Source organism: Hippopotamus amphibius, chromosome 10 (assembly GCF_030028045.1).
Source record: "Hippopotamus amphibius kiboko isolate mHipAmp2 chromosome 10, mHipAmp2.hap2, whole genome shotgun sequence".
NCBI lineage: Eukaryota > Metazoa > Chordata > Mammalia > Artiodactyla > Hippopotamidae > Hippopotamus > Hippopotamus amphibius.
Window position 1 is genome coordinate 6,461,852 of NC_080195.1, and position 15,456 is coordinate 6,477,307.

General features: G+C 37.9%; 1 protein-coding gene across 3 annotated transcripts in view; it reads right to left on the minus strand.

Moving 5' to 3' along the window:
• Positions 1–7,447: 7,447 nt before the first annotated feature.
• The window catches only part of VEGFC (vascular endothelial growth factor C), a 93,629-nt gene continuing 85,620 nt past the window's right edge, over positions 7,448–15,456 (minus strand). For all 3 annotated transcript variants that reach the window (XM_057697080.1, XM_057697081.1, XM_057697082.1), the window contains exons 5-7: positions 11,739–11,845; positions 10,897–11,230; positions 7,448–7,944 (exon numbers count right to left, since the gene is read on the minus strand). In XM_057697080.1, the coding sequence (XP_057553063.1) occupies positions 7,830–7,944; positions 10,897–11,230; positions 11,739–11,845 (556 nt within the window). In that variant the 3' untranslated portion in view covers positions 7,448–7,829. The remainder of the gene's footprint in view (positions 7,945–10,896; positions 11,231–11,738; positions 11,846–15,456) is intronic.

The following is a 15,456-nucleotide window of genomic DNA, read 5'->3' on the forward strand; positions in this document are numbered from 1 at the left end:
TACTGAAGCCTTAATGCCTAGAGCTCGTGCTCTGTGGTGGGGGAGGCCACCACACTGTGAAGCCCATGTACTGCAACGAAGAGTAGCCCCTGCTCACCTCAGCTAGAGAAAGCCCACACATAGCAGCAAAGACCTAATGCAGCCAATAAATAAATAAATTTATTTTAAAGAAGAAGAAGAAGAGACACCAGAGATTCCATTCCCTCCACAGGTGCCCAGAGGAAAGACCACAGGGAACACAGTGAGTATGCTTGGTGGCTGTTACAAGCTAGGGAGAGTGATTTCACCAGAAACCAACGCTGGTCCCTTTATCCTGGACTTCCAGCCTCCAGAACTGTGAGATGTTTCTGTTGTTTAAGCCACCCATCTGTGGTTTTCTGTTATGACAGCTGACCAGATTAAGAGAGAGAAAAGTGTGTTTAAAAATGAGCTGAGTTCACACCAGCCTTCTGACAAAAGTTAGGCCTGTCCCGATGAGGGAGGCTCCTATTTTTTTGTGGATTCAAAGTCCTTGGGAAGACAACGCTTCATAAGGGAAGAGAGAATCAAGGCATATGGATTTGGTCCAAGAATAACACTTCATGGCTGAAGGAAAGGGGCTGATTATAAATCCAACCCAGAGGACACTCCTGCCCAGCTCATGCTGACTTATGTTTGTGCTTTGCTCAAAGGCTGGCCAATACGTGTAAATTTTTAAAAACCTGAATTAAAGCCTACCTAGTTTTTCTCGTTAATTCTCTGCTGTAAGCATTATTAGGCTGGGGCACTTTGCACGGGGGTTAAGAACCCTTCCCCTCTCCTGATAAGAGCACAGTGACCTTGCTTGGTGTCAGCATATATTGGTTCCCTGACCAAGGAGAGGCTTTTCAGTGCTACAGGATTTTGGCCGAAACTTCAGCCACAGCTGCTCCTCTGGGAGGTGATGGCTTTTGCAGAGAACAGGAGGTTGTTAAAGTAATTCGAGAAGGTAAATGCCATATTTCAGAGCCGTAAACTGAAAAAAGAATTTGCAAGGACCTTTATTAAAATTAAAATCCACCCCCCCAACCCCCCATATCTTGACATAGAACAGAGAAAAGCAGGGCTGCTCTGCAGAATGAGGATGGGGGTTCTGGTGTCCAGCCTAGGACTTTGCAGAACACACAGTGATCGTCATTGTAGAAGTGAGGCAAACATTACACTAACGACCACTTGCCCTGTGTTTTCAAACGGACTCAGCTTCCCCACTGCCTGTCTCAGGAGAAACCTTTAGCAGTTCTCACTCGTGAAAATGAGAGGTCAGCTTTTAGAACTGCCAGAAACTCCTTCTAGGTCTAATTCAAATTCTGGGAATTATCTCAGATGCAGAGAAGGGACTGGATTGTTCAGGAGAGGTCTGCAGCCTCCAGGACCTCCTCAGCCTCTGGAAGCATGAGGTCCCCCAGAGCCCAGGGGATGCGGGTCCTTATGGATGAGGTAAGACTTCTCTTTCCTGCCAGCGCCTTCACGGCCCACCCTCATCCGCCAGGGGCAACAGAGCTTCTCATTCCCTCACACACAGTGCAAACCTTTCTCATAACTTCTTAGAAAAAAATCACAGCGAAATTCTCGTGTGATCTGATGTTACATGCAAAACCCTCTACTTTAAATCCAGAGATGAAAAGATTGTGTTTCCTCGTGATCCTCTTGAAAGAAATTCACTGTGGTACAAACGATGGTGAATGATGTGACTTCCAGAGTCCATGAGCACCAGCAGAGATGGAAGTTATTTCCTGCCAAATGTATTTTAAGTGTTTTAATTAAGACTTTTTTCATTATTTTCAAATAACTGTCATGGTATTCTATTCACCCCATTTACTTGGTGAATACCGTAATCCAAGTCAATAACTACTCAGCAGGTAACATAATTTCACCTTTCCTGTTCTTGTTCACAAACTGAACTTTAAGAATCTGTCACACCTTCTCCATCCCTTTCCTAAAAGGTCATTCAACATCTTCATCCTTTCCTTAAAATTTGTGTGTGCCCACTTCTTCTGTCCTGTTTTCCTTTCTGACCCCCCCCTCATTTTTTCCTGCCCTCCCTTTTTTCCATCTCCTTCCTCCCTTCCTTTTTCCTCCCTCTTACTAGCCAGCGCTAGTCTGTGACTCTCTCTCTCGCTTCACTGTGTGCTCCAGGAGGAAAAGGACCTTCAGAAACATCAGAATTAAGAGAGACTGTCCTTCGGTGGACTCTCAGTCCATCAGTCCAAAGCCCGGCACAGAATCGGAGGAAGGTGGGGGTGCTGGAGCTGACACGCCCGAGTTCTGTCTATTCCTGCGTGCTGTCTCCTTCCTGCAATATCACGTCACAGAGCAACAACTGCCAAAAATATTGCGGAGTAGAAACATCAGAAGATGGGAATAAGGAGAGAAATAATCAGGCGCTAAAGCTCATCGCTTAAGCTGAGCAGGTCGTTGGGAGAACAAAGTAGTGCCTTGAAAAACACTGTCCTGGAAAGGAAATACGAAATATAAAGCATGGGACGTATTCAACCAAACATTTTTTTACACATTGGGAAGGGTGCTGTGAAATCTTGCTGGCAAGTGTTTGAAGATATGACTCTCAAACTGAAGACAATTTTTTATTTTTAAACAGAATGAACAAATCAGCTACGTAGTTACATGGTAGAGGTGTAATTATATTCTCAAAAAAGAGCTACTGAATTTAAATATAAACATTTAAATAGAAGGAAAATTAATTTTTAGAAACATTAAGAATATGTGCAGCTGCCTTAAAATGATGAAAAATATTCCATGACATTAACAACACACTACAGATACTGTTACAAAGTCATATAAGGTAGTATGTGGTGAATATAAATATTTTTTTCTTCTTTTAAAACTAGATATGTTGTTTGTAAAATTAAGTGTTTCTGATTGAGACAATTTCGAATTCTTTCTTATCCCGCTAGTCATTATTTGGTGGATTTTGGGGGATTAACGTATACACACTACTATATATAAAATAGATAACCAACAAGGACCTACCGTATAGCTCAGGGAACTATCCTCAACACTTTTAAATAAGCTGTAAGGGAAAATAATCTGAAAAAATAGATATATATATGTGTGTAGGACTGAATCACTTTACTGTACATCTGAAGCTAACACAACATGGTTAATCAACTATACTTCAATGAAATAAAAAAAAAGAATTATAAATAAATAGTTTTTGGAGACAGAAAAACATAAGTTGTTAATGGTGTCTCACAATCTTTTCTATCAAATCGAAACGGTTCCAGTTGTCTCTGCGGACAGTCCACGGGCAGCAGCTGAGCATCTTGACTTCTGTACTTACGGACACGTAGATGCCACATCCTGACCAGATCCTATCATCAGAATCTCGGAAGCAGTGTCAGAAGCCGATTTCTGCTTCAACGGCCTCACCTGGATGAAGCTCAGTATGTGTGCCTTTGACTGAGGTTTGGAGCCAGGGCCCAGGAAGTCTCAATTGTTGCTTTCTTGTAAAAGCTGCTTGGTTTTGTTTTTTTGAGATTATTTACTTTTCCAACAGTTGAAAGAAAATTTCCAAAGTCTCCATGTGTGACCACCTTTGATATGAAGAAATCAGGAAGAATGGTCCTCTAAGTTATCTAAATTAGTTAGAATTTAAGAATTAGAAGGGAGACAGATTTTTCATTTACAATTTCTTACATGAAACATTTTAAAAAGATTAATATTTCCTCTTAATGAGGCCACTAATCGCAGGAAGGTGGCTTCCCTGAAGTTCTTAAAACCGTTCTTTCCCCCACTCCCAAACGTAGTTGTAGCTTGGGACGAAGTGTGTAACTCCAGAGTTGGATATTATGCACAATTTCATTCAGCTCCTTCCTTTCACAGATTAAGAAGCTGAGAGTCAGAAGATTTTGGTGATTTGCTCCAAAGAAGAAAAGTCAGGCTTAAAAGCCTTGCTTACAGTCCCCAGCCCACTGCTCCTTCTGTTAGAGTGTGATTTTTTTTTTTTAAAGTGATGAGTTGTTGGCTATGGCGTGAAGATAGAACAGCATGTGGAACTTTGGTTTAATTTTTTTCTTAACCCCATTTACACGTCCACAAGTTAACAGATAGCTATTCTCCACTTAAAAAATAGCCAGCATGTAAAAAATCCGAATACGAACAGATAAACCAGTACTTACTTTATAACGTACATGTCACGGACTTCCTTAAACAGTTCTCTGGGTGGACTCTATGCTTCTTTAGGATACAATCATTGCATTTATTCATTTACTTTCTACAATTCCTCTAGAGAAAAGTCAGACACGTCAACACACTCTTCTACTGCAGCGGAGGGAAATACTATTTTTATGTTATTCTCATTTTCAGTTCGAAAGGTAAAGTCTCTAAAAACCATCCTTTGAAAAATCCACTAATGGGAGTGCAAACCTTGGGAAACACAGAAATGTAGACAAAGTGGAGCCAAGGGACCTGAGTTCAGCTCTTTGCCCCAGCACTTCCTGGGCAGGTGAGTATAGAAACTGGACCACCTAAGGAGTTGCATAAACTTTGGCAAAATGTCAAAACAAGTGCTGCAATATGACCTCTCTCACCTGTTGGATATGCTTCTTCTCCCTCACTGAGTAAAATTCTCGCAGAGCAGGCTACCCCTGGAGGAAGCCTGGGCTGTGTGGAGGTAAGTGAGTGACCTTTCTCCCTTCTCTTAAAGAAGTGTGCGCAGGCTGTGTCACTGGCGGTCACCCCTCACACTTGTGCTTTGAGCAGTATGGGTATTGGAGGACAGTATTTATTTTTAGAAATTCTAATAATGGAATCTGTTTCACTCAAGCAGTTAAATGTCAAACCCCCTTCCAAAAAAAAAAAAAAGATATGGACAATAAATCTTATAACCACTTACCAAAATATTTTGTTCTGTGAGTCTTTTAAACAGAGTGTACAATGTTAGGTTTCTAGACGTAAAATGATGTTTATAAACTTTCCATGATTGGGCTGTAGTAACTCGCTGCGGGCGTCCGGTGTTTTCTCATCTTTTTCCTTGAGCTTTGACTGATTGGTAGGTGGAGACTCTGGCAGAGTTTATGAACGTGCTCACTGTATATGTTAGCTGCTTGCTGAATCCTGTTTGCTAATATTTTAAATGACTGTTTAGCTTGATCTCTAGTCTACTTTCTTAACTGGCAACACAGAATCTCAATTATTATAGTGTAGTGAAGTGAGATTTTTATGGTCCATGTAAAATTGTTTGCAAGAATCTCTGGCAAAGTATTATCTTTGTTAATGTTACTTTTGCTTTTCAGCAAAATTATTACATCTCCAGAGACAAATTAAATGTTATTTTTTCTGGCATGCCTCATGCTTTATATTTCGGTCTAGTGATCTTTTTTTTTTTTTTTTTTTTTGGCTTACCCATATATTCTGAGAAACTAATTGTCAACACGTAGTTTAGATTTTTTTATGCTGACGACTTGTGATGGTCAATATTTCAGATCCTAACATTCTCTACGTGGCCATAACGGCTCATTGGAAACAGAATAGATTTTTTTTCTAAATTAGCTAAAAAATTAATATATTTAAAATGTATCACAACTAAACATTATTGATGCTAGATCAACATAACAGGTTATATAAGGTTTGCTTACATTCTTGGCTGAAATATGGTGAAAAATTATGAAACTGAATCTCAACCAAATTGTACAGACAGTGACTATTTTATGCACCAAGGGATCGTGCCTCCCCATCAGGTGGAAAGATGTTATTCATTATGATTCCATTTTTCCTTTTGTAATGACCCCCAAATTTGTTCTCTTGGGGAAATTTTGTTAAAACTGTAGGTGATGTCAAATTTACTTTCTTTTACTTTTGTTTCATTATTATTGTTGCTGCTGCTGCTGCTGTTGTTTCTTTGCTGTTCTCAAGTTTGAAAATTACCTAGACCTCAGCTGGTTCATAGACTGTACACTGCATATTTTCATATGTTTTCTGCCTACAGGCTTCAGATTCATCTTTATGTAAAAAGTGTAAAGATGGTCCGTAAATGTATAATGAGAGAATTTCAAAAGACTACTTCTTTTTCCCAATACATAAAAAAACTGACTTTATGAAGGAGATATTAAATCTGTGCAGTGCGCACCTGTAATTCAGTAAATCTTGCATATAACATTGTTTTAAAACTCAGTATTGAAAAGTGTTTCAGTATTTTTAGGGCATCAACCTTCTAATCAAAAAATTCTAAAAATATTATTTTGTATCAAAACATTTGATACTAATATTTTGTATTATACTGAGTAGTCCCCAACACCATTTAAAATGTTTTTGTTATAGTAAATTTGCAAGTTTTTAAATAATTAATTAATTAATTGGCCTTAGGTCTTTGTTGCTGTGCTCGGGCTTTCTCGAGTTGCGGCAAGCGGGGGCTACTCTTCGTTGTGGTGCGCTGGCTTCTCATTATGGTGGCTTCTCTTGCTGCGAAGTATGGGCTCTAGGCATGTGGGCTTTGGTAGTTGTGCCTCAAGAGCTCAATAGTTGCGGCTTGTGGGCTCTAGAGTGCAGGCTTAGTAGTTGTGGTGCACGGGCTTAGTTGCTCCACAGCACATGGGATCTTCCTGGACCAGGGCTCAAACCTGTGACTCCAGCATTGGCAGGCAGATTCATAACCACTGCGCCACTGGGGAAGTTCCTGCAGGTTTTAAGAGTCTTATTTTTATATAACTCTATAGATTTTTTTTTCTCTTTTAGGGCTACTTATTTTTATGTGTTTGCTAGTAGCTATGTATTTTTATTTGCTGGTAGCCATGTCCTTTGAGCAAATAATCAATTGTCTTTCAACAAGCAAACCACATATGTGGTTGTATTCATGTAGGCAAAATATTTGTTCCCAGAAAAAAAATTAGTGTGCTGCCTTTTTAAAAAAACGAAACAAGTGCTTTAATTGTGTGACTGGAAAGTTTCCTTTTTAACACGTATGAGCATTTAAATGTCATTTCCAGTTTATTTTATACGTGTTGCATAGGAGCACTTCAACTTACAAAAAGTATTTAGCTAGTCAGAGGAAACTAAATATTTGGAAAAGATTCTTTTTGAGTAAAATATTTTAAAGCCATTTTAATACGTACCGAGAGCTATTATATCAGGTTAAGAGTCTGAACACTCCCAGGGCACTGAATAACTTCCAATTGTATAACCATGCTAAGCAAACTATCTTATAAGATGATATGTTTTCTATTGATTCATTTGTCTATAAGTTCAAAACGTCATGTGCTAAAACATTTCCACTCAAATATATTGAGATGAGTTTAAATAAAATTAAGCAACTGCTGTTCCTCTGAAACTTTCTTTTATAGGATCATCCTTTCCCACAGCAATCAAAATCTGACATCCGATTAGAGAAAAAGGAAAAGCGCAGGGCGAGATGACTGTTTTCATAACATCAAGTTTTGCTGATAGTGTAAGATGGTAATGGACTCAACTTACCAGCTTATAATACAATTTTCATTTTATTTTAAACATATTTTGCATGATATAAAAATATTGATCACAGTGAGCTTTACCAATTGTTATTGCTATAAAAATGAATGCAGAAACAATATTTTTAGTGGAAATAAATTATATAGTCATTATTCTTTTTTAAAAATCACAAGAGAAAAACCTTGGCTGTTTGGTCATTGGCAGAAAACCAGTCTTTGAAAGAGGTCTTTTGCAGATGAGCTCCAGTCCATGTCTGTAACGTTATCCACATGGTTCAGGAAACTGACTTTTGTCTTTGTTACCAGGTCCCACAAAGTCTCTGTGTTCATAGTTCTAACATGGCAACACTGTTTCCCATGATAGAAAAATGACGAACCAGAAAAGATGCAATCTTAGTTCATATGTGGTCTTTTCCAATATGAAGGGACACAGCGACATACTTCTTCACTAAATGAAAGTCCCTGTTCACAATGCTTCACTCTATTTGTACACGGTCGTCTGTAACAACTAGGGGAACAAAGAAGGACAGACTTCTGTTAAAGACCAAGCAGATGAATTTGTTACGCTACCAACGCACTTTTGTGTTTTAATAAGTTCCAAAGTAGAACAAAGTTACTCATTTTATCATAAAATTGTTCTTCAGTTTATAAATTGCTAAAGTTTGTGCCTGGAATTACCAAATTTAAGAGGAATGGAAAAACCTTTAAAAAAAAAAAGTCTTGCTTGCAGAAATAACAAATAGAAGAATGAGGTGTTGTTAGCGTTAGCTCTTTTGAAGTGCTCTGTGTCTCACAGATGAAAGTAACATAAAACAGAAATTTTGAAAGTGCATATTTAAGGTCTACCGATGAAGCGTGATCACAGAAGCATGACAGAATCCACAGGAATCTGGGACTCGTCTGGAACCCAGACTTCGGAGAGATTAAACCCAGCCATCCTGGCAGGACTGTGATCTGCAGTGAGGGCCCACTCTTGACTTGGCTGGGCTGGCAGCTGGCTGGCTGCACGAGGGTGGCTCAGCCTCCCCCCTCCGCCTGGGCTCCGCGTGAGAACAGTGCGGTCTGGGGAAGGGACTGGGAGGGACAGTATTCACTGTGCGGCGGTCCCTCTCCGCCTGCCCTAGATGTCCGGTTTCTAGTAGTGGCGAAAGGACAAGTGACCCAGCAGCCGATGACATCAGCAGCCCTGTTGCTCCGGTGAGCGGAAGCCGTCTTTGAAGCACCTTTTTGGAGGAGGAGCAGACATAACTTGTGGCAGTGGGAAAGGACGTACAGAGGAAAGTGCAAGGCCACCTGGAAATCCCACATGCACCACAGAAAAGCTACAGAGGTGGTTTTGAAACAGCATTTCTTTTGCTCCAGAAGAGAAAGCATATCTACTTAGAATCTCATTTATTTATTTTCAATTCTAAATACAATTACATTATTATAAGACCACTGGTATTTCTTTACTAAAAAAGATAAAATTCTCAGTGATCAATGAAAGTTGCTGATTAAGGCAGTGAACCACAGGATGTATACTCTGCCCACCACATTTTTGGAATAAATACAAAAAGAAAATGAGGAGTATATATATTTTCAAAATATTAAACTAATTTTTTTTGCTTCAGTATATGCATAAAACCTGGAATTATACACTTAGAAAAATGAACATGGGGAGAGAGTCAGTAAACAGAAAGCCGTTAAGGAACGATGTATGCTATGAGGAGAAACACAGTGATAGAAATCTTTTCCGAGCTAATGTAAGAATTCTGTAGAAAAATATGATGGCTGGTTAGTTTTATGTAAACAAATATTTCAGGTTTTTCAATGTACCCTGGGTTCACTTGGATTCAATATGAAAAAAATGGTTTAATGATCTTGAATAAGATTTACTACCTATATTCTGCATTTTTGAAATATCCCTGTGATTAGAGTAGGATGTGCAAGTAAAATTGGAATATCATGTTTGCTCAAAATATTCTAAAGAGGAAACAAAAGGATTCCTATAAGGCCTTCTGAAGTGATAACGGAAGAAAACAAGTAATCAATGAGATACCTAGATTCATGGAAGTCTCCTCACGCAGTAGCTAACGTGTTCATGTGGTTCATGAATCATCAGAATGACACACTGAAATGGGAATACAAACTCTGGGGAATCAACAAGATGGACACTTTATTTACTGAAGATAAAAGTAACAGTGAACATTCATGCAGATACTAAATTGTAAATAAATGGGAGGTAAATCAGTTCTAAGTCGTGTGAAGAATCATCTGTTGAAAGGATGTTCTCACCATCTGTAAAGCGTGGGTGCAAGAAGAGAACCCAGGGAGGGTGATGGAGAGCAAGTGGTCAGAAAACCTACAGGACAACCAGGAGAGCACAATGTTGTCTCACCCAAAACAGAGCCTAAAGAGAAACCACGGAAAGGAGAGGCTGCAGAAAGGCCACATTGTCCATCGGATTTGACAATGAAGGGTCTACTGAACTTGATCGTGGAATCTTAGGGCATAAGCCCTAAGGTTACAGTTGGTTGAATAAATGAGAGATGAAAGAGGTGAACAGATAAATGCAAAATGCCTAGCCTCGGCGCAACTTGGAAGACAAGGACAGAGCTTGGTTGCTATGGAATGCTCAACATCGCAGTAAGACGGCAATAAAACAGAAAAAAATTGGGGACCTTTTTTAAATTGAGGGGGAACGAACACTAGAGTTGAGGACATTAAAGGTGTGGAAGGGAGAGGGTGCGACTGGTGGAGCGATGCTGAAGGAAAGTGGGAGCACATGTCAAAAGACATTTTCTTTTGTGCATTATTGGCTTATTCTCAGATCAAAGAGGAAGAAGTTCAGGGATTAACACTGAAAATATTTGAGTCCAAGAGACTCCCTTTTTTTTTCCTGGTGAAGAAGGGAGTAAAATCAGGTTTAAGGAATGTCCTGAGTAACCTTTAACAATGAATTAATTTATTTCTCTAATCCATTAAATGTTATACTTAGCTTAACTATTTTCATTTCTAGCTATAATTCCACAGTAAACGGTACTGTCCTATCCTTTGTAAATTTTGCACATTTTCTGTACTTAGAACAGCTGTATAAAATTACAGCTGATGGGCTCATCATTTTCATTGGGGGCAAGTATGCACTACCTGGATCTATTCTGAAAATGCTCCGCAGGTGACTGTCCTATGCATCTGTCCTCTACATCGTGTAGAGAGCTACTACCTTAGCCTCTGGGACAAGGATTTAGTGCATTCTGAGCTTGGATCTAGTTTTGGTTCCCAGGGCTCCCATCTTGCTTTTTTGGGGAGCAAACAGTCTCATGAAAATTTAGCATTGGTTACAAAATATCAGAATTCATCTTCCAGAACTTAACTAGACCCACTCTAACAAAGAACCAATATTTTGGCTGAGAAAACTGCTTTGGGTTGAGAGAACTATTTCCAGTAAAAGAAATGAATACTCTTTATGAAGATTTCTTACCTGCATGTTTGGTGCTGAAACTTCTTTCCTTTTAAGAAGCATTTCTGTGGAGTTTCTGTACATTCACAGGCACATTTTCCAGGGTTTAGGGGTTGATTTCTTGGGCAGGTTCTTTTACATACGCACTGGCATGTGTTTTCATCAAATTCTCTGTTGGTCCCACATGAGTTGGGGAAAAGTTTGTTTTTGCAGACGCACTGGCATGAGTTTCTGTCTAGTTCCTTGTGGGGTCCACAGCTGGAAGGCCGAAGCCCCCCCTTGCAGACACACTGACAGGTCTCTTCATCCAGCTCCTTGTTGGGCCCGCAGATGTCATGGAATCCGTCTGAAGAGTCTAGACAAACACAGTTAGGACATCTTTACTATCCCTTACTTGGTTCTCAGTGTGGTGTGAAACAGTAAAAAGCCTTTAAAGTGTTTTCTTTTCCATGTTGTTCATTAAAGCAGCAGTCCCAACCTTTTGGGCACCAGGGACTGTTTTTGTGGAAGACAATTTTTCCAAGAACCGGGGGTATGGAGATGGTTTGGGGATGATTCAATCACATTGCACTGATTGTTCACTTTATTTCTATTATTATTACATCAGCTCCACCTCAGATCATCAGGAATTAGATCCTGGGGGCTGGGGACCCCTGTATTAAAGGGTTGTGCACACACACAGGTAGCTTCCTTTACAAAGAAGTTCAAAATAATAGCAGTATGAAGCAGAAAATGTCCTGTTTTGTAGTGACTGATTTCAGATCATGAAGATGAATATTGTACATGTGATTTTAATATTACAGTATTTGTTCATCAAAATAGAGACCCTCGGCATTTAGTCTTTAACACATCATTCAGCTTACCATCTCCAGCATTAGAGGAAAAAATAAAATCTTGCTGAGCCAGGCATCTACAGATGTGATTATTCCATATATAATCTGTGGGGCAAGTCTTGTTTGCAGCCTGGCACCTGTGGGAGAGACAGGTTAAGCAACAGGTATAACTGGTGCACAGAAGGGAGCATCTCTTTTCTTACCTATGTATTACCAAGTCAACAATGCTTGTAAAACAGCATTACAATGATGTAAGAATATATAAAATGAAATGCAAACATTCCCTCTCAAACTTCCCCCACCCACAGGTGCGGGCGAATTCTAATCCCAGAGGTGACTACTGTTAGGGGAATGGTCTTATTCCAGATTTCTATCTCCTTAAGGCAAATACATTTATTTGTATAATTACATACTGTTTTAGTTGGTGCACAAATGGGATAAAGGCTTCTATACTCTTCTGAAATTTCCTTTTTCCATTAAACAATATATTATGGACCTCTTTATATGTCATTTCATAAAGTTTGCTCCATTATTTTTACTGGCTGCATAGTAGTCCATACATGGAGGTACTATTATTTATTTTATTAATCTCCTATTGGTAGCCATTGGCATTTCTTCCAATTTTTGGCTTTTTCAAACAATTCTACAGGAAACATCCTTATACATGCACCTTTACTGACTTATTTCTGAGGCACAGAGGTCCATAACTGTAAAGGGTCCATTAATACAGATTTCCACTCCACGCTTCATAGAAAGGAATCAAAGACCATGCTTTTGTTGTTATTCTAGTTTTTCCTTCCTTTCTTCCTTCCGTCTTCCTTATTCATTTAACTACAAATGTGAACATATGGGCTTCAAATGCCCCTTTGATGTGCCAGTTGTCCCCCTGCTGCCTAACTGGGACCGCTTCGTGTTGGCGTCGTGTGGCATGGCCCCTCTATTTTTCCAACTTCTCTGCTCTCTGGGGTGAGCAGATGCCACGTGTTCATCTTGCCCATTTCCTCCTCCACACCTAGAAGCAGCCATTCCTTCAGGGAGCCCTGATTCCCTTTTTTGGAGAATGTGGCTTTATTATATTTTGGGGAATAGGTTATTGATTTCAGCAAGAGATACCTGTACATATTTTTAGGAAAAATGTTCATAGTGCTATTTCCAAATCCAATTGAACGTTACTGGGGTTTTAAATGTCGTCCTTTGACTTCAAACTGATACCTTCCATTAAAGTCTTGGTTTCTAACCATCTTTGCTTAAATATAAGTATACATTGAGATATTTGCTTTATCTTGCATATACTTTATGCTTTTTCTTTTTAAGTTATTTTTCTGAAAATGGAAAACATTTGTGTGATTATCAGAGTTAAAATTACAGAGAAAAAGTATATTCTATATTCTTGCAGATGCGTACCTTTAGCATGCTGTTTTCTTAGCTTTTGGTTTATATCGTGTTTCTTTTTGCAAAGAAAAAATGTAAGTATATGTATATATTTTTTCTCTTTTTTTTTTAACACAGAAGATAGCATTCCTTATACACTATTCTAAACCTTGCTTTTTTACTCAACAGTATTTCCTGGAGAACATTTCCTAATAATTTGAGGTATTCCTGAGAGCAAGTCTCTACTTATTACATATTTTTGTCATTATTTTCATGAGAAGTCATGAACATATTTTGTTCGCCATAAACTTTAGACAGTATTTATCAATTTGCCAAAACAATATCATTGTTTTAAATTTACATCCTATCCAAAACTTTAATACGCTTCCACCAAACAAGAAGCAGTTGTATGTAATTATAATAGCAATACAATTAATCCTGGCTGCACGAAACTCACATCACTCTTTTATCAATGATGGTGAAATCATTTTGGCTACGCTGTCCCAACATTGACCTTATACATGGCTTAAGTAATACACTCCCATGTTGATATCAGGTGGGTACAGTGCTGTTGTGGTCGCAGTAGAAAAGCATCTTTAGTTTTGCCGATATGTGATTTATACTGTTATTATTTAAGCCAGTGTTTTTTCCAGCTGTTAGTTGCAACCCATTAGTGGATCATGAGCTCAATTATATGGGCTGGGAAATGCATTTTTAAATATAAAAGAATAGCATTTAATAAAATATAAACTACTAGAGTGCATATGATAAAGATTGTTTTCTGCAACTTTGTCTTGATTATATATATATATATAAATAGTCTTGTAATGTATGTGATATATATAGACAGATATGTAAGTGTAAATATACATATACAACTTGTCACAAACACAACCTCCCCCCTCCCACATGTGTGGTGTGTGTGTGTTTGCATGTATATGGTTGTAATGCCAGATGTATTTGTTTTAGTTACAGTTATTAAAGTTGACAAAACACATCTAAGCTATTTAAATGGAAAAAGAAGTGTCAAGAATAATCTCCATCACTAGCCAAAGTGAGGTTCCTGAAAGAAAAGATCTTCAGCTGCAGGAGTATGTGTTAATGTTTCTGTGCTTAAGTTTAAATGTATGCACAATTGTCCCAAATAGGTATGAAGGAAAAACAATTCCCTCTCACTTATGTAGTGAGGGAAAATATGTTCTTTCTAATATTTCATATCTTTATAAGTATGAACTCAAAAGTATGGACTGTGTGTAGAAACGAATGTAAGAAATGACATTTCTGGAAATGTCATAAACAAGAAGATGCCTTGCCTAGTTTTATAGAATTAAATAATGATTTCATAGTTCTTTTGGTTTTGAATGTTCATGATAAATAAAAATACGGCCTTCAGAATAACACTTTCAAGTTTGTTATACCTGAAATGTTTTTGCCAACATAAACTTTATATTGCCTACTAATTATGGTCTGCTCAAAATGAACTAAATATTTTAATTTATAATATTCTTAAAACAATTTCAATTGCTAGAAAAAATATAGCTTCAGAAGCTTTGCCAAAAAATCCCAAACAAACAAAAACAAAAAAACTTCTACTCATCAATGTTAACACACAATTCAATGTTGAAATTTGGAATCCTGTTAAGATACCACTTAATTAAAGAAACACATTTGACTGTACTGTAATAAAAAAACATATATTTGGGTAGAATATATTTTTATAATTACTTGAAGTTCCCTGCTGTAAAAGTAAGGAGCATCTTCTTAGTGTTTGAATCTTATGTGAAAAGATGGAAGACACAATTTCCAAAATATTGTTATGTTAGAATGAAAGGAAATCTTTTCATGGTGGATATAAGATTTAGCACAATATACTTAACTTTGACATATCTTAATTTCTGAAGCATTTTTATCCTGTAGAAATTTCCCTTCAAGTTGTGAATATTAATGTGTGTAAACATATTTTAAAATTTTATAAATTATTTATTTTGTATAGTGTATTTATAAAACCTGTTGATTCAAAGGCATATTTTGTTTGCATAGGAAAGCAGAACACTGTGCAATTATTTGTGAAGTAGATCTATGTGTTGAGAATCATATGTAAATAGGTTAACTTTCCTACTTTTCCTTTCCCATCCCTACACACACTGACACATCCACAATCCCACTTACTATCTGTGCAGGGGATAAAGATGCTTTTCTAAGAATTATTTCACTAATTATTTCAAAGCTTCACTTGGCTGGTTTGGTAGCTATTGCTTTTTGCTAATTGAAACCAGGGAACAAAGATTTAAGGGTTTGTGTGTTAGAGAACAACAAATTTAATGATTTAAATCAATCTTATTTTGCCATTGATCTTTCTTTTGAAATGTTAGAGGAT